Here is an 18,129-nt window from a genome sequence, read left to right as displayed (position 1 = left end):
ATGTTTGCCAAGCCTTTGAAGAACTAGTTTTACAAGGTCAGGTCGGAGGATTGCCCGGTGTGTGCCTGGGAAGACGTGGCTGAAGACAGTCATGAATATGTGTGTGGAATGTGTTTATCTTTAAGTGTTCTGAGAACTGGCAAACATCTCAGCTGAGCCAGATATGCGCTCCTGTTTTAGTAATATATAAGTATGCTGTAAGAGACAATAAAGAGGTCTTTTTGCCATTGCTTTGGAACCATCTCATTGTCATCCCGAGTGCCTCGTTCATCGCCGCAGTGCAGTTCCTGCCTGTGGAGAGGTTCCACTCAACTTGATCTTTTGAGCTCTTCCAGAATTTTCTTAGAACAAAATAATACCATTCATCATTTCTGCGACAGACAAAAGGATGTTCGCTTGAGAACCTGTTGCTTCACTTTGTGATAGAGATAAGGACAGGTAATTGCCAGTAGCAGGAGCTGTCTCCAGGCTCCTTTGTTACGATTAGCTGGCTGAGGTTATCCTGTGAACAAGGGATATATGCAGCACAACACAGGCTTGAAGACCAAGCTCTATTTGCAGCATTGCACAGCGCCAGGCCCGTGCCTTGTCCCGTTAACTCTTCTGTGGACCACTGACTCCTCAAAATACAGTAGTCTCCTGGTTAGGATCACACGTGTCTTTGCCGATGCAAGGACTCCCACAGCAGCCAGTGCTGTGCTCCCCTGCCAGTTGTTAGGCAAACATCTGCAGCTGGAACCTGTGGCATGTTCCTCTGATTCGTCCATTCTCCACCTTGCACAGCAATGCATTTAAAATACTGAAATGTGCTCTTTTTATTGCTGTTAATGTTCAAAAATCTTGTTTTGGTCTGGTCAGCAAGGTATTTGGAAAACATCATGTTGCATTTTGAGAATAAAATAGGTTCCCGTCCTTTCCCCTACCCCCCAAACTGTGCAGGATCCAGACCTTTTCCCACTACCCCACTACGCGTAGCCTGGCTCTGTTCATTTTGCTGCCTCATACCAAGAATACAGCAAAGAACTGAGATGTGTGCTGTGTGCCCAACGCCAAAGACAGTTTTAAATGGTGTCAGTTCATTTTATGCAGCCATGCAGCCATTTTGGAAGGACCACTGGGATGACGCATCAGAAGTTACTGAAAGTGAGGTGATACTGGTAGTGGTTTATTTTCAGTGCCTGGTTTGGGAAGAATCTACTCAAATATTCTAAGATACAGATCTATTAGAGAAAAAGGAGTGAAAGGTAAGGAGCATCATGCTGCATTTATTGCTAAATGTCTGTTTTCATTTCATTCAAACTAGAAAGTAAACAAAGATTGTACCTGCAAAAGAATTGGAATAGCTGTCTTTGTTTCCCAGAGTGAGCATACAAGCGCTGGGGAGCAGTTTGCAGGATCAGAACTTCAGCCTGTTCTGGGCGATTACACCTGCAGGAGAGGAAAGAGAAACCCCACTTTTTCAAATACAGCTCTGCTTGTCTTAATAGTTCTTCTTAGATTGTGTTGGCCGTCAGACTCTAAGCATGGGACTAATCTGTTAAAAAATCAAGATATTTAAGGATTATTTACTGTATTAAATCCTCTTACAAGAAGTGCATTCTATTGCCCTGTGGATAGTATGATGTCATGACTGGCATGACCGGTAATTTTCCTTTTCTTTTCTAGTACAAGGATGCATTTATGAAGACAAATCCAGGGTACAAGTGGTACCCCTCGACAAACCAACCTGTAAAAACGCAGACATCCACTGTTAGAAACCGGAAGAAGCTACGGGCCTTTGCTTCAGACTCTGCAAAAGATTTACCAAGCCCGAGGAAAGTGACAAAAAGTGACAAAATGCCACAGCTTGACTTCGGGATGGCAGGTGAGATTTCCATCCACGTTCCTCAAACGTAGCAGCCTTGTTTTGTTTGAGGATGTGGCATCGGAATCAAACAGCAAGACCGGTTTTCTTTAGTGTATGTGGTACTGTAGTGCAAATACCTTTCATGTCCCAAATTAAGTTGCCAAGACTCTAGTGCAACCTCTGCATAACAACCTCAAATTTTGCTTAGACTTGGTTTTACTCTTTTAACAGATCCGACACAAATGGGAGGCCTGAGTGTGCTGCTTTTAGCAGGGGAACATGCCACGACTGCACAAGGGGTAAGGAACTCTCTTCTCTCCCTTACTGTGAGCCCTCAGTTTAAAGAGAGCTCTGAAGAGGAGTATTTGACCAGTGGGAAATGAAATTTAAGGTACATACCTCAGGTGGGACTGAAGTGTGAGCCCTGTGGTAGGAGTCTTGTATCCCAGCCATGAACATAGCTGTTGGGCCCAGTTTTTATATCGGTGCAGTATTAACTCTGCTGAGTGAGTCTTTGATCAGAGCAGGCAAGTGTGCCCCCTGAGAGGATGTTGTCACAGGTGGAAGGCTTGAAATGCAGTGACTGTGTTAACACACAGGTGGTTTGCAAACTCTTTTGCGCAAGGATTTCATCTGCTTGTGTAATGCCTCACACAACTGCGGCCTTGGCACCAACAGCAAAAATAAATACCTGATAATTTCCATACGGTCAGTGTCATTACGTATGCATTCTGAAACCATGCAAGTGCTAACAAGCAATCAAAGTGTTGCAGGATATTCCCATTCACTAGTGTGACGGAAAAGGACTTAACTGCAAGGGTCAAGCAAACGACCTGAACTTCACTCACAGACTTAACTGCAAGGTTCAAGCAAGTGATTTATTTGAACTTCACTTACAGACTTAACACGCCACTGCTGCAGGTTTTACAGATAGAATGGAGGAATCCACTATTGCAATTTTTTAAGGCAAAAGTAGTACATTAATACAACCACAAGCAATTCACAGACAACCACAAGCACACACGCATTTACGAACTTAAAGCACAAACAATATTCACTTACCCCACCATGTAGCAGGGACCCATCTGGAGACGTGAGCCGAGTAACAACCGGACACCGATACGGTTAAAGTTGTTCTCTCCTTATTGCCCAAATAGCGTGCTTATATACCTTGCCAAGCTAAACATCAGCTGTCCACACGCCAAAAGCTAAAATATAATTGGTTATACTATCTCTGTCCACGCGCATAAACATGGGACACAATTGGTTATACTAACTCTGTACACGCGCCTAAACATAGGACACAATTGGTTATACTAACTAAAACATGCAAAACTTGTCTCAGCCTAATTGGTTAAGATAAACTGCCGAATTGAGGTTCTTCGTGCCAAGTTCCCTTTATCTTGGAATGTGCACCTGTGTTCTTCTAATTGGCATCTTTCTTTTTTTTGTCTTCTTGTTTATTCTGTTCAAGGCCTTCTAAAGGCGTCTGGAATACTTTTGCGACCGTTAGCTAAATATGTGTCCGCAACACCACCAGGTAAGGGCTTTCAATCCCAGGGAATTTACCTCGACCGACATCCCGATCAAGGGCGGGGAAGGGTTTCCTTCGCAAGCCAACTGTATAGTTGGAGAAGTGACTCCCCCATTTCCAACCTGAATCTTAGAGTTTTTATCCCCTGACTTGTGGAATGGTGTGTATGACTACGTCTGAGTGGATTATGATATAGGCCTAAATGGATTAGGTATATCTGAGTGGAGTTTCCCCTTATCTTTCCTTTGTTGGTCTGTGATTGTTTGAATATACAAGGTTGTCGTTTGAAACTGAAGCTGAAACCCTCCAGGTTTTGGGTTTTTTTACTTTGCTTCCTCAGGCAACTGAATAGTGGTTGGACTGAGACTCCGTGCATACTATTTGTTACGGGATTTCAAGGCTCAGTTCAGGTTTTCGTTCTTTGAATGGTGCAGCCACTGCCCTGTTTACTTTAGGGTTTACCAGACAACCCAGGGCTAAGCTGTCTGCACAGCTCCCCGTGAGTCCTCTCTGCAGGGAGACAGGCCCTCAAGGCAACCCGCGGCTTTTGTAACCCCCCATGAGTCGCCTGCGTGCACTAGACATGGTGAAACTCGTTTGTGAACTATGAGCCGGACAATCCACACAACCAGGTCTTTATGCCTAAAAAGAAATTTGTAGTTCAGATGCCATCACAAACATTTTGGTTTTACAAAGGATTCTAGTAAGCGCGTGCTCCTGCATATCTCTAGTAGTGCAGAGACCTCTGGTCTTTCTTTAGACTGATGATTATTTATGATCTGTTTTTTGGGCCAGCTTTGAAAATTGTTCAAAAGGTGCCTTGTATGTTGGGTAAAATAGTTGCTGCCGTAAATCTCTAGCCTGGAAAGAAGAGCTGTGGAAGCCAAGAGGGTTTCTTTTTTCTTTTGCTGTTGCTATTGGGAGGAAAAGCAGTAATTAACTCTCTCTGTGTGATGCCCCCGAAATGACAAATGTGTAGTGCACTTGAGATGGATTGCTCTTGTACTGCCAAGACTGAACCAAGGCTCCTCAGTGCTTTGCACACTAGTGTGAGCAGTGGAAGTCTTTGTGTAGCTGTGGGCACTGGCTTTCTGTGCTGCAGCATGAAAAACAAGAAACACGAAGGTAAGGCTGGCAGAGAAGTGAAAGAAATTGATTATTTTGTGCTAAAAGGAGAATGTCTTGTAGTCTTCAAAGTTGGAATCTCTCTGCTTGGAATTTAAAAACTGTGTTTACTATGCGGTTATTTTTAAATGAGGGGGAAGGTGTATGGTAGTCACGGATGCTCAGCTCCATTAAGAAGGGTCATTGCCTTCTCAGTTGAGCTTTCTTGGTTTTACATGAAAAGTGCCTCAAGCAGTATCATTTCACATGGCAGTGGACGAATAAAATCTACATGTGGATTTAGAGGCGAATCAAAAAGGATGTCGTGTGACTGTTTTAGTATATGAACTAAAGACGCAGACGCAGAAATGGCATTCTTCCCGCAGCACGGCAAGCAGCAGCTCCAAGGCAGCTCTTTCCCTTTACAGCTGGCAGACCTAAATCTCTTTAGGCTTGGGTACCTGAACAGCGCTGCTGGCTCCCCATCCTCAGGCGTGTGGACAGAGGAGACGCAGGACGTTCATCTTTGCGTGCCTATGGGACAACCTACGGCTGGATTTCCATGCTTCCGCCTGAGAGCAGTTTGGTGCTGCGACCCGTGTTTGGGAGGTCAGCAGAACGCGCTAGGAGGTGGTATGGCAGGCTCAGTAAGAAAAGCTCCGGAATTAATTGCGGAATGGGTAAGCTGCTTTCCCCTTCAGCGGAGGTTTTCTAGTCCTGTTGCCTTACAGCAGCAGCTCGCGGCCTGCCTGTAGGCCCCTGCCCAGATCTGTCGTGCGGTCCCGGCTGCGTTTGCGCTCCCTTTGCAGCGGGGGAGGGCTGTGAGGGGGCCCAGGGGAGGAGGCGATGTGCTGCGGGGGCCGGGCGATGCCCCCCACCCCGTTCCTGCTGGGCTCCAGCTGCGGGCCGGGGCGGGAGGAGCCCCCGGTGCGGGCGGTGAGGCCGATGGCGACGGCCCCTCGCTGTTAAAGGCGGGGGTGCGGGTGGAGGGGCCGGTGCTGCCCCGTCCCGGGTGGCCGAGGCGGGGCCGGTGGGAGCCAAGGGAGGAGCGGAGCGGTGGCCGGGCTGCGGCTGCCCCTGCCCCGAGGGAGAAGGTGAGCGGGGGCCGAGCGACGGACCGGCAGGTCCCGGAGTAAAGCCCCGAGGAGGGCGGCGGCGCCCGCGGGGGGGAGGCTGTGCGGGGCCGGCGGGGTGCGCGTCGGAGGCGCGGAGCGGTGGCGTGGGGGGGCCCGCGGCGTGTCGGGGCCGACGGCGGGGGTCTGCCAGCTGTAAAGGGAAGGGGCTGCCTCGGAGCTGCTGCTTGCCGTGCTGCGGCCTCCCCCGTCCCTCCTCCCTGCTTGCAGCGGGCAGAAAGCCGGAGATGGCCGAGATGTGTTTTCTGCTCCACTTGGGGATGGAGCAGGTTCCCTTCCCGGTATCCCTGTCTCCTGGTTTCAGCCCAGCCGGCAACAAAGGACCAGGCGGCCTCTCGCTCACCACCCCCCCACCGGGTTGGAGAACAGGGAAGGAAAACCTCGTGGGTCGTGACAAGGATGGGGAAGGATCACTCACCAGTTATGGTCGTAGGCAAAAAACAGACTGAACTTGTGCAAAAAACGCCAAATCAATTTAATTTACTACCAATCAAATCAAAACAAGGATATTAGGAAGTAAAACCAAACCTGAGAACAGCTTCCCCCCAGCCCTCCCGCCTTCCCGCCTCAACTCCACTCCCGATTTCTCCACCTCCCCCCCTCCCCCAGCAGCACAGGGGGACGGGGAATGGCCTTGGGGTCCGCTCATCCCACCTTGGCTCTGCCGCTCCTTCCTCCTCACGGGGAGGACTCCTCGCTCTTCCCCTGGTCCACCGTGGGGTCCCTCCCACAGGAGACAGTCCTTCACGAACTGCTCCAGCGTGGGTCCTTCCCACGGGCTGCAGTCCTTCAGGCACAGCCTGCTCCAGCGCAGGCTTTCCCATGGAGTCCCGGCCATCCTGGGGGGCGTCCCCCTGCTCCGGCGTGGGCTCCTCTCTCCCCGGGCTGCAGGTGGGCATCTGCTCCCCCGTTCCCCTCCATGGGCTGGGGGGGACTGCAGGGGCATCCCCTCCTCCGGCGCACCTCCTCCCCCTCCTTCTGCATTGGCCTTGCTGTCTGCACAGGGGTTTCTCTCCCATCCCACTTGGCAGACTCTGCTGCAGGTTTCCCCAAGGTAAGTCTGCTTTTGCCCGTGACTGTAACTGGTGAGTGATCCTTCCCTGGCCTTGTGTTGACCCAGGAGCTTTTCTTTTTCTTTTCTGCTCCCCATCCCAGCGGGGGGAGGAGTGTGTGATGGGCCTCCTGGTGCTTTGTTGCTGGCTGGGCTGAAACCAGGACCCAAACACCGGTGAAGTCAGTCCAGGCTGGCAGAGAAAGGGAAAGGTGGGGAGGCTGGAACAGTGACTGTGGATCTTAGAAGCTAGCTTGTGGGTACAGTGACCTGCTGATATTTTTCAGCAGGGGATTCTTTATTTTTCTGTTTTACAGTGTGTGTATAAAACTGAACTCATAGTTCCAATTCATCTTTTCCAAGAGGAAATGGCTTTTGGTGGAGTGTAGTGGTATGAACCAGCCTTGATTAAATTACCAGATTCTGCGGTAGTCTGGCTAATTTGGGGGCTTTCACAGATGCTCTTTATTTGCTGATTGTTTTTTGGGGTTTTTTTTTGAGCCCTGTCTTTTGGGAGCGTGTTAGGGCTTTTGGCTGAGTTCTGGGGCAAATACCCTGCAATTCTAATTGGTTGAACTAATGTTACGCAGGTTAAAATGTTGGAAATGGCATAGTGAGTCAAAGCAAAGCGCTGCCTCAGCTAATGAATGCCAGTGCCCCGGGGCAGGCAGCAGCAGTTGCTCAGGGAAAGACTGAGAAACGAAGGATGTGTGCTGTGAGCTGCCTTCTGGTTTTGAACTTAATGTGTCTAGGAGTCATTGCTACGTAATTCTTGAAGCAACTATTGTTTTTCTAAAAATGGAGTAAATTGATAAATAGAAATGGACGCTGTTGTAGATGTTTCTTGTTAGTAAGAGTTGTCTCTGTACTTCAGGGTTCTTTTTCATTAAAAGGTAGTAGGATATAAGTTAAAGAAAAAATTGTCTGTAGGGGTGTGTGTATATATCTACACATACACACACACACACACACATGTGAAATGTATATTGGCTTTCGCAAAACGAGAACACTGAAATTTGCCTAACTACTGCATAAGCTACGTCCCGAAAGGATGTTTGCCTCACTGCCACTAAATTAGGCCTTAACACGGGAAATATGTAGTTGATATATTCCAGACATCAATTGTATTTTATAGTTTGTAGGCAATAAATGGGCACAAGCAGAATGTATAGTTTCTTCTGATGAGATAAGGCATCCTGTAACTCAAGTAATTAAAGGATGTGTAGATAGATTTGTGAAAACACAGAAAAACAGACATATGGACTCAAGGACGAGTGAAACTGAGAACACAAGTAAGAAGATAACGAGTGATTTGTTAGCATGAGAACAGCATTTTGGGGGTCAAAGATTATTTGACATGAAAGATACGAGAAGAACAAAGGAAAAACAGAAGTTTAATGTGAAAATATTGAAAAGTGCAACTGGAGGAAAACGACAGGGTGAAAAGTGCAGCCAGAGGAAGACTACTGACTTCATTCCTTGCAGATCCCCGAAGGCCCCTCCAAACCACAAGAGACGCGCGCAAGTTGGGGTGGTCTGGGGTGGAGTTATGTTAATAGATACCTGAAATATTAAAATAACCCCTTGGAAACGCCACGAACACAGTGTATAAAAAGCCGAGTTTGGGTATAACCGGCGCGCCTCTGGTTGTGACCATGTGCCCAGCGCTGTTTGCCTTTGTTCTATAATAAACTTGTAAAATTCCTGAAGTTCAGTGTGAGTGCATTTCTCACACGTGTGTGTGTATATACACACACCCGTCCAGGCTTTTTTTCCTTTAATATTCTACTCTGTATACACACACCTCCCTACAATTTTTATTCTTTAACTCATATCCTACTACCTACTCTGTGTCTGTGTGTGTATATGTGTATATATACATACATATATATACTTAAAATAGTTGTTTTGGTTTTTTTGAAACCACTTGGAGCTCCCTTGGCTATTGAAACCCTTCTTGGTCTTAGTACAGTGCTTCACTTTGTTTTGTTTGTAGGGCCCTGGTCTAGGTTTGATTTTGTCTAGTATGACATGGAATATTACTGTCTTTCCAGTAGGTGTTGCCATGACAGGATCTCTAAACACAATGAGTTACAGGGAAGGATTCTGCACAAGAAGACTAAATTTCAAGAGGGGTGCTGGTTATCAGTAAATAACTTTGGAATACAGCAGAGTAATATCGGTTTCCTGGAATCCTGTCAAAGGCTAATTAATGAAAACTCGGTTTGTTTTGTCAAGCTATCAGTACCGTTGTGGGTGAATGTATATATATGTGTGTGTGTATGTGTACATGCCCATGTACTGTGGCAGTTTATACAGAAGGCTGTAATAGAAAGGGTCAGTTATTGACTTTTTAGTAACTAGTTGGATAATCAGTGTAACTTCCTAAAGTACCGCTTACTTACGTAGCGGCAGCAATACTAATATGCTGTTGCATTCTTTTGGTGGTTGACTGTCTTTCTGTGCTGATGGGGTGTAGTATTCTGTACGAGGAGGTGTCAGACTGCAGGTGACAGAAAATCATAACAGTCTCATGTAAAAATCCAATACTTGAATTGTTAGTTCTGTAAGGTTTATTTGTTTTGCTTTTTTTAAAAACCAAAAAGCCAGTCCTGGAATTTGATTTTGAATTTAATATAAAAGTTGATCCTTGTGAAAGTTATTTTTGGTTAATTACTGGTGTATTAGTTCTTATTCTACCTGGCACCTTTGTACTGTATTGTGTTCTACCAAGATCAGTATAAAATGAAAATTGATCTTGGTAAGCATGTACAGAATTATGGATGAGTTCAATGCAGAGTATGCAGCCTGACTAGTAGAGCGTATGAGTTTGTAAGGACATCTCCAATATAGAAACTAACTCTCTTCTTTTTTATAGGAGCTGGGAGCTGTGTCCCTAGATGGGTATTTTCATCTTTGGAAAGCAGAGCACACGCTATCAGAGGTGCTTTTCTGTTTGTTGCTGTTAAATTTAAAAAATTGCCTAGCAGTTAAGGCTGTTCACTATTCTTCATCTCCTTTAAATGCTTGAAGAAAGAGCAGCAGTGTTTGTAAAACACTTAAAAGGTTTATGTCAAATGAAATGTCCTAAAAATTAGAACTTGAGGAAACTTCCTCCTCCCCTTATTTTGGAGGGTGGGAAGTGCTCTGAACTTTCTGCCAGTTCTGGGTTAGCTGAGATGGACTGTTGCATAGAGTAGGAGGGATACTTGATGAGCAGAGTCCATAAAGGAAGTTGCCCCTTCCTTAAGTGTAATTGCAGATCAAACCCAGACATATCTGTCCTAGTGTATGAGGTAAGCTTTTATAGCCGAGAGCTGCTGTCTGTGTACAGCTGCTGAAGAAATAACAGCAGCTTAGAAAGATGTAAAACAATTGACCAAAATGTCCGTTGTTCTTTGCATAATACTTGGCTTCAGCCTTTATCATCTCAGCTTGGTTCAGATAAGGCATCCCATCTCCTTCAGTTTTTTTTCTCTGGGTCAGGTTGTTGCTTTTCTCTTAAAGGTCTGGTTTTGTGGGGAAGTTAATTTTTTAGGTGCATTTTGTTTTTTCCACTGCAGCTTCCTTGACCCTAGCTTACAGAATTGTTCTATGAACATTTTGCTTGTTCCTCAGAATGGGTTGGGTTTTTTTTTGTCTTCTGTTTCCAGTTACTTTCCACACAGTTGCCATACTGCAGGGAGAAGGTATGTTTGGCTTGTGGTCAGTGTATGCAGGAGGATCACAGGCACATGTCTCCTTTCTGGATTCCAGGCAGCCTTCTCACAATGTTAGATCCGTCTGTTCCAAAGAATGGGGCAGTGGTAAGAAACTTGTCAAAGGGTGCTTCAAACGGTTTGTTTGCAGAAGTAGCTGTTAGGACTGCAGTAAGATAAGCTTTTAATAAATATGAAGCGGTTTTCATGCGAGAGACTAAATCCTTAATAGTATATGTAGGCTTTGCTTTTATGACAGTGTTCCTTGAGCAACCAACAAACCAAACATGAAAGCAACTCTGAATCTAACGACAGACAACATGAGTGCTTCTATGATCCACTAAACTGTACATCATCCAAATGTTTCTGAACTTTGAAAAGTGTGCATTTTGCTTCTACTTCTTTTTTTTTTTTTACTGCGTCTTAGTGTGTTTTACTTCATTTCAAAGCAAATCCAGTCTTTGTACCACTGTTAATATTGTCTGTTCTTGCATTTTTCTCTGGGAATGGAAAAAAAGCATGTTGTCTGCTCTGTGCTGTCATACTGGGAGTCTGTCCTGCGAGTGAATTCTTGCTTTGTAATTTTAAAGCCATGAGTGAGACTCTTAATTTTCAGTGTGAATTTATTTGCTTTAAATATACAAAAGCTCGCTCTTTAAAAAAAAAAAAAAAAAGCTTACAGATGTGTGCTGTTTTCCTTTTCTGATGTGGATGCAGTATGTCCAATTGAACTTTACAGCAGGGCCAAGTGTGAGGGCTTGCAGGGTGTGCAGTCCCATAAGCTGCTTCTCCTAGCCTTTATTTTCAAGCATAAGAAGGCACTGTGCTGTGATGCCCATTTTAAACCATATGAATCCCAGACTACTAAATTGCAGTCCTTGCTTAGCTGGGCTCTAGGCATCTGTCTCTTCATTGGGCAAGTTACAAAAAGAGAATGCGCGTAGGCAAGGATTAGGAAAGTTTTACTGATGCGGTTACTGGAGTTTGAACAGTGCCATCTAGATGAATGTCAGGGTCTGCTTCTTTCAGATGTGGGATAAGTTTCTGTGATATGAGAAAAGGTGCTTCGCCAGCTGGTGTTGTCACCTGCCCACCTTACCAGTAACAGCCCTTGTCCTGACCCGCTGTCAGCGAGGGCTCTGTGGAGGTCCTGACGCTGTCACCCTTCGGTATCATAGGGAAGAAATACCAAGTTGCTGGCATGTCGTGCCCAGTAGGGACTGGTAGCTGAAAGCTGCTGTAGGCCATCATCCCTGCTGGAGGGATGATCTATGTGTAGGTAGTATCTCTGAGGCATCTCCAGTTCACGTCTGCAGAAAGCCTTTGTTCAGTGCTGTTTTCTGCTCTGCGTACTAGGCAGATTTTTTTTTTTTTTTTCCTTTGGCATGATGGTGGAGACACTTAAGTAGTATTAATTCCCAAGATACTGAGTGTTTCAACTTTCTCTTGCTGTCACTGGGACTTGGAGCAGTGCAGCACCTCTAGAAAGTAGGCTCTTTCTTGATTTGCAGACTAACATCTGGGTTGACTTTTAAGTGCTTTTAAGTGTTACCTGAATGTGCTTTCAGCTTCCAAATGCACCTGCTGAATGTGGTAAGTCCACATTAACTTCAGATCCTTAGTGTTGTGTACAAAAGCAGGTCAGAGAAAGGCAGTTGCTCAGTTAAGACTGGAACTGGGGCTGGTTTTTGCCCAGTCTAACTCTGTCTCTGTCTCTCTCCATGAGAAGGCAGCTAATGCTTTTTAGTGCATCTTGTAAGTGTTGCTTTTCTTAGCAGCTGTACAGGGAAGCGCAGGCCCTGGACGCTAGTTCTTGATCTGCGAGAGCAACTGCTTTCTGCTCGACTGGCATGCAGTGCAGTGTCATGTGCCCTTGACTTTATATCCCAAAGGTAGCAATGTTAATGTAGTGGACAGAGGTTGCACAGCACAGGCTCTGTGTCTGCTCCTCGTGTAGGACATGCTATTGCGTCTTCCTTTCCATCTGGGATTTGTAGAGCCCCTCTGCCTCTCAGGAGTAAGACTCAATCTGCTGACCCATGTAGTCCAGGTCCAGAGGTGGTAGAGTGCTGGCTATGTTGGAGAGCTTACCGTGATGAGTTCTAGGCACAGCTTGTGCTTTTAGTTTGATGGGAAAGATGCATCTGAAGGGCTTCAGCCCCTTAGGAGGCAATTTGAAGTGCTGTTCTTGAAAGCCTGTTCTATACATCCTCTTAGTCATGGGTACATCAGGGATTCCTTCAGTTAATTTTTTGGATTAGAGAAAGATCCATGGTTGTTCTGCATTTTTATAGCTTTTTATTAATAAATGGCATTGAAAGTTTATGCCGTCTGCTTTCATCCTCCATCACCTGTTCCTGTTAAGTGTGTGTTCTGCGGGGTTGCTTGTCAAGAGTGTTTTTGGAGCAAAAATAAGAGGAAGTCCCCTCTTGTGCCTTTCTCCCCTTATGCAAGTGACTGCTCTTGCTGATGGCAGAGGCCGTGAAGCTTTCTGCATGTATTTGCCAGAGCCAGGCCCTTGTAATGGGGGGGGGGTGGGGGTGGGCATGTCTTCAACTTGCTCAGATGCCTTTGTAGTTCTCTGAATTAAAATGGGAGATTCTTATCTGAATCTGGTAAATTTAATTCAGCAGCTGTGAGACTTGTGCAGTGGTTTCCTACCTATTAGGCCTGCAGCCAAGACTTCACCTCGCGTCTGGAGCAGGACAGCGTGGCGTTGCCTGTTCGAAGTGTGTGTCACAGATGCCGGCGGCTGTGGATGTAACATCGGGAGGTTGCGGAGGCGGAAGGGTGAGGATGTGTTTCTGGTTAGGGCTCTGTACAGAGGGGAAGGGGAAACTCCCTGGCTGCATCCATGCCTCTTGCGTGTCTGCTGCCGTGTGTACCGCTGGGTGTATTCCAGTAGGTTACAAGTTTTGTGGTGTTCAGTCTCACTTGGTATGGTGACAGCAGTTGGCACGTGGATGTAGCTGGCATAACTCCCTCTTTTCCCCTTCTGTTTGAGTGCTTGTTTAGGCTGTAATTCAGTGGTACTTTAAAGAGGGCTTAAAAAGCCCTAGGATTTGTGACTTAGCGTCGTGGTGTGCAGGAAGGAAAAGCATAGACGTGGTGGGGCTTAATCTGCGTACAAGAGCTGTTTGGGGTAGAGTGCTTACATAGAACCAACCTTCTGCACAATAAAGAGATGAGATGACAGGACATTTTGCAAATTGCAGATTACTATGTAGGGATCCTTGTTTAGCTGAGGCTTCAGGTTTAGATTTTGTGAAAGCAAAATGTACTCTTTTACTCAATCTCATGGCATAACTGAATGGTGGTAGAATCTTTTGTTTGGACTGGAAACACGCTGTAGCTTCCCATGTAGTGGTGGAATGTGGTGTTGCTTAGGTTGCAGGATTCCTAGCCTGTTTTCATTGCTGGGTGAAGTGCTAACAGTGCCAGCTACAAAGAGTAAGGTGTGCTTGTGAGAATATTTTTGAGTGGAGGAAGCTTCAGCGTTATTGAAGAGCCTGACCTCTCTGAGCAGCAGTGTGACTAGTGATTATTATGGTTATACTTGCTTACAGCTAGCCTGTTGATCAGCAAAATGCACTTGGTGGCAGCTGGGACAGGAATTTTTCTCACATGGTCACCTATCGCAGCTTGGCAGGTAGCTAGGTGGGGTGTGAATGTGATGGAGCCCTGCTTTCCTGGAGATGGCTGAACACCTGCCTGCCGATGGGAAGTAGTAAATGAATTCTTTGTTTTGCTTTGCTTGTGTGCGTGGCTTTTGCTTTACCTATTAAACTGTCTTTATCTCAGCCCATGAGGTTTTTTTTTCTCACTTTTACCCTTCTGATTCTCTCCCCTATCACTGTGAGGGAGGTGAGCGAGTGGCTGCGTGGTGCTTAGTTGCTGTCTGGGGTTAAACCACAACAGAGCTCATGGAGGAAACCAGTGTGGTGTTCTTCCTTCTGCTGCCATGTACTTGCTCATGGTGTGTTCTCTTAGGCTTGTGGAAGACAGAACAAACCTGCTCTTGATCTGAAACGGTTTGTGATCTTTTCTCTGGCAGAGCTGGGGCCTGCTGAGAATGAAGCTTCTGGCTGTGCACCATCAGTGGGGCAGACGGCCTCAGAGGAGAAGGGAAGCAGTGTATGGAACTGAAGCTGCTGTTTCAGTAGCATCCGTGGGATTTGTCAGCACTGCTCCCTAGCAGTGGGGAAGTTTTGGTCTCATGGAGAATACGAGCAGGTAGTTCCTCTTCAAGAAAATACTGGACATCAAGCAGCAGCACTGCAGAGGCAAAGCATCCATCTTCTTCACTGCGTTGTATGTCCCTTCTCTGTTTGACAGGTATTCGGTGGGTGAGGTTCTACGAGCACATCATCACAGTGGGAACAGGGCAAGGTTCCTCCCTGTTTTATGGTATCAGAGCCCAGAGGTTCCTGGGTGAAAAGCCCCCCTGCTGTGCCTGCTATGGACAGAAGCAGAAATTAGGAGGAAATGGAGTTTTGCAGTTGACTGCTAGGAAAGGCTGGCTGGTGAGTAGCTTGAGGCTGTAGGAGACCCTTTACACAGGAGTGCTGTAGGGCTCAAGAAGTGGTTCTTTTTATACTACTGGGAGCTATTGTATGAAAGGCATCCCAGCAAAACAGTGATCATGTAACTGATAACTGTAATCATGCATGAAAAGCAGGAAGTGCTGCAGAATTGCGTTGTACAAAAGCTTTCTGAAAGAGTACTGATGTTTGGTTGGTTGAGCGTAAGGCATACTGACTACTGTTCTTGTGCACCAATTCATGAACAAACTAGATCTTATATCTTTATAGTTTTGAATGCAGTCTGACTTGTAGTTTTCAGAACCTCAAACACAAAATACATTGTCTTCCTTTAACACTGTGCTCCTGTAGCATGGCACTCAAAGTGAGAGCGATTTCATCTAATTGTGTGCAGTTTCAGAAACTGTGGCTTCCTGAGGTAATGCCATGGCAGGGACTTGAGTTTAATTTCCTGTATGTTCTCATAAAGCAGTTAATGGCTCTGTCTAACTTCTAGCCATTAGCTTTTGTATCATTCTGGTGTAACTTTAAAAAGGAATGGAACTTGGTATCTTCCCTACCCTTCACCTCCACCCCCTCCAATGTTTGGCCCAAATGTCCTCAGAAAAAGCTTCAGGACAACTCTGGTGTCTTCAAGCAGTTGATCTGTCTGAACCTTCAGGGAGTGTTAATAGAAAAGATCCCTTCTTAGGCTCTGGAATCTAGCTTTGCCTTTTGTGAGACAAGGTTTTGGGTTGGTTGGGCAGCAATAACAATCTAAACTTTCCTTTAACAGAATCCTGATGAAACCTAGAGGAATTATTTTTCTGATCTGAATTTCTTCCCAAATGCTGTTCACACCTGCTGCTACAACTTGTCTGGAATGAAACTCTTTGTGGCAGGAGGCCCCCTTGCATCAGGACTTCATGGTAATTACGCTGGTCTCTGGAGCTAATGATAACTCTTTACAAAAGCTGATCTTTACACAGATTTCCACTTTTCCTTTTTTAAACAACAAACTGTGTGATGCCCTTGATTTCTGATTTAAACGCAAGTTATTTTTGGCAGAGTTTTCTGTTGGTCTCCAGCAGTTTTGTGCCTCTTTTTGAAGCAGTTTTTTGCTTTAACCTCCTTGATGCTTTATATGAAGGGTTTTTGAAATCCCTTTTTACTGTATTGACTCCAGATGCCTCTTCCCCCCACATCGATGCTATCTTGGCCATATGCCCCCTCACCTACTTTGCTGTGAGGTAGGATTCCTTTCTTAGAGAGGGGTTGCTCCCGGGCTTTCTGTGAAAGTCTAGGGGCTGTGTGTGTGCAGGTACTTTGTGTCGGTGACATTACCTGCAGTAAGGGCTACTTGTAATCAAACAATATTAAAAATATTTATAAGAGAGAAGCTAGTACTTTATCTGCAGAGCCTGGCCCTGGCCTGGTCTTATTTTTTAAGAGTACAAGTCTAATGACACTGTTTATACGTGGAGGAATATGGTGGTTTTAAGCTGTACTCATTGGAGCCCAGGGACGGATTCCCTGGGAGTATTGCCCATCAAAGCCCAAACTGCAGGAGTGCAGGAATTTTCTAAAGTGCATTTATATTTGAATTGTAGTTTTCAGCAGTGCCAGGAGCAAAAATGGATCTCTGTTCCTTCTCTGCCTGTCCCAGGTATCAGCTTGCACAGCTGGAGTTTGCGTAGGCTGTTCTGCAGCATGGCTGTTGCAGGGGGACATGACATGGAGGGCCTGCAGAGGTGCAGAGAGAAAATAGGGGCTAGGGACATGAGTGTTCTGGTCATTCAAAATGAACTAGATGGCTCCATTTTCTAGATGAGCCAAGGTTCCTGAGTGCTGCTGCTGTAGCTCATGGGTTCTTCGTAACCTGCCTACTACCCAGGACGTTTTTTGTCCCAGGTTGTGGAAACTTTTCCCATTTTAGCTGTTCTGATTGGCCATCTCCTCTAATAAGCCAATGTGATAAATAAACTGTTTGTTTTTTTTTCTCCAAGGTTGAAGAGTGCACCTCAGACTTCACTAATGCAGGCTAGAAGCTTTCCATGTGTCATGGTTTAACCCCAGCCAGCAACTAAACACCACGCAGCCACTCACTCACTCCCCCCCCCCCAGTGGGATGGGGGAGAAAATCGGGAAAAGAAGCAAAACCTGTGGGTTGAGATAAGAACGGTTTAATAGAACAGAAAAGAAGAAACTAATAATGATAATGATAACACTAATAAAATGACAACAGTAATAATGAAAGGATTGGAATGTACAAATGATGCGCAGTGCAATTGCTCACCACCCGCCGACCGACACCCAGCTAGTCCCCGAGTGGCGATTCCCTGCCCCCACTTCCCCATTCCTATACTAGATGGGACGTCCCATGGTATGGAATACCCCGTTGGCCAGTTTGGGTCGGGTGCCCTGGCTGTGTCCTGTGCCAACTTCTTGTGCCCCTCCAGCTTTCTCCCTGGCTGGGCATGAGAAGCTGAAAAATCCTTGACTTTAGTCTAAACACTACTGAGCAACAACTGAAAACATCAGTGTTATCAACATTCTTCTCATACTGAACTCAAAACATAGCACTGTACCAGCTACTAGGAAGACAGTTAACTCTATCCCAGCTGAAACCAGGACACCATGTAGCAAGGTAACTTGCTGTTAGCTCATGTTGCGCTAGCACCTGCTGTCATCCTGCTTGCTATAGGAGAGGCTCAGTCTTTCCCCAAATGCCCTGCTGCCTTGTGCACTGAAACTCCCTTGAACTTCTGTGGGACTGGGTGGGGAGAATAGGTCCGATGCCCTTCAGGTCCAGCTGTGAAGCGTGTGTGTTCCAGGGTGATGGTCTTCCCTACTGCTCAGCTAAACTGCAGGACTCCAGGGTGCTGCTCCTAGCCTTTTGGCAGGCACCAAACTCTCAGCTTGTGACTGACACCTCTGCCCTGCCCCGGTCACTGGTGGAGCAGAGTGTGCCTGTATCTCGCTGCTTTGGTGCCAAATGGGCAGCTGGTTGAAGCTGAGAAGACAGACAAGGCTGGGACATGCTCTGTTCTCCTGTCTCTGCTGGAGGTCACAGCCACCACCGCAGAGTAGCTCTAGTCCCCTACGCAGTTCCTGCCAGACTGCCTGGAGCTAGTCCGCCTGTGTCATTGCAGGCCCTCTCATCTTTGTACTCAGTATCTTCATCAGTAATGCCAGGCAGTGAGCCTCAGGCTTAATTTCCAGTTGGTAGTGGAGAGTTGGACG

General features: G+C 46.2%; 1 protein-coding gene across 1 annotated transcript; it reads left to right on the top strand.

Annotated features, from left to right (window-relative positions):
* The first annotated feature begins 1,612 nt into the window (after positions 1-1,612).
* On the top strand, positions 1,613-16,931 carry LOC128140208 (DDB1- and CUL4-associated factor 12-like). Its single transcript, XM_052783742.1, has 7 exons — positions 1,613-1,864; positions 2,078-2,145; positions 9,547-9,612; positions 10,322-10,474; positions 13,035-13,095; positions 14,702-14,889; positions 16,893-16,931. Exons 1-7 carry the CDS (start codon positions 1,681-1,683, stop codon positions 16,929-16,931), a joined length of 759 nt encoding a protein of 252 aa, XP_052639702.1. The 5' UTR covers positions 1,613-1,680.
* The last annotated feature ends 1,198 nt before the right edge of the window (positions 16,932-18,129 follow it).

The sequence above is a fragment of the Harpia harpyja genome, chromosome 3 (assembly GCF_026419915.1).
Source record: "Harpia harpyja isolate bHarHar1 chromosome 3, bHarHar1 primary haplotype, whole genome shotgun sequence".
NCBI classification, from domain to species: domain Eukaryota; kingdom Metazoa; phylum Chordata; class Aves; order Accipitriformes; family Accipitridae; genus Harpia; species Harpia harpyja.
Note: the sequence above shows the minus strand (reverse complement) of the source record. Positions and strands in the feature narration are given on the sequence as shown.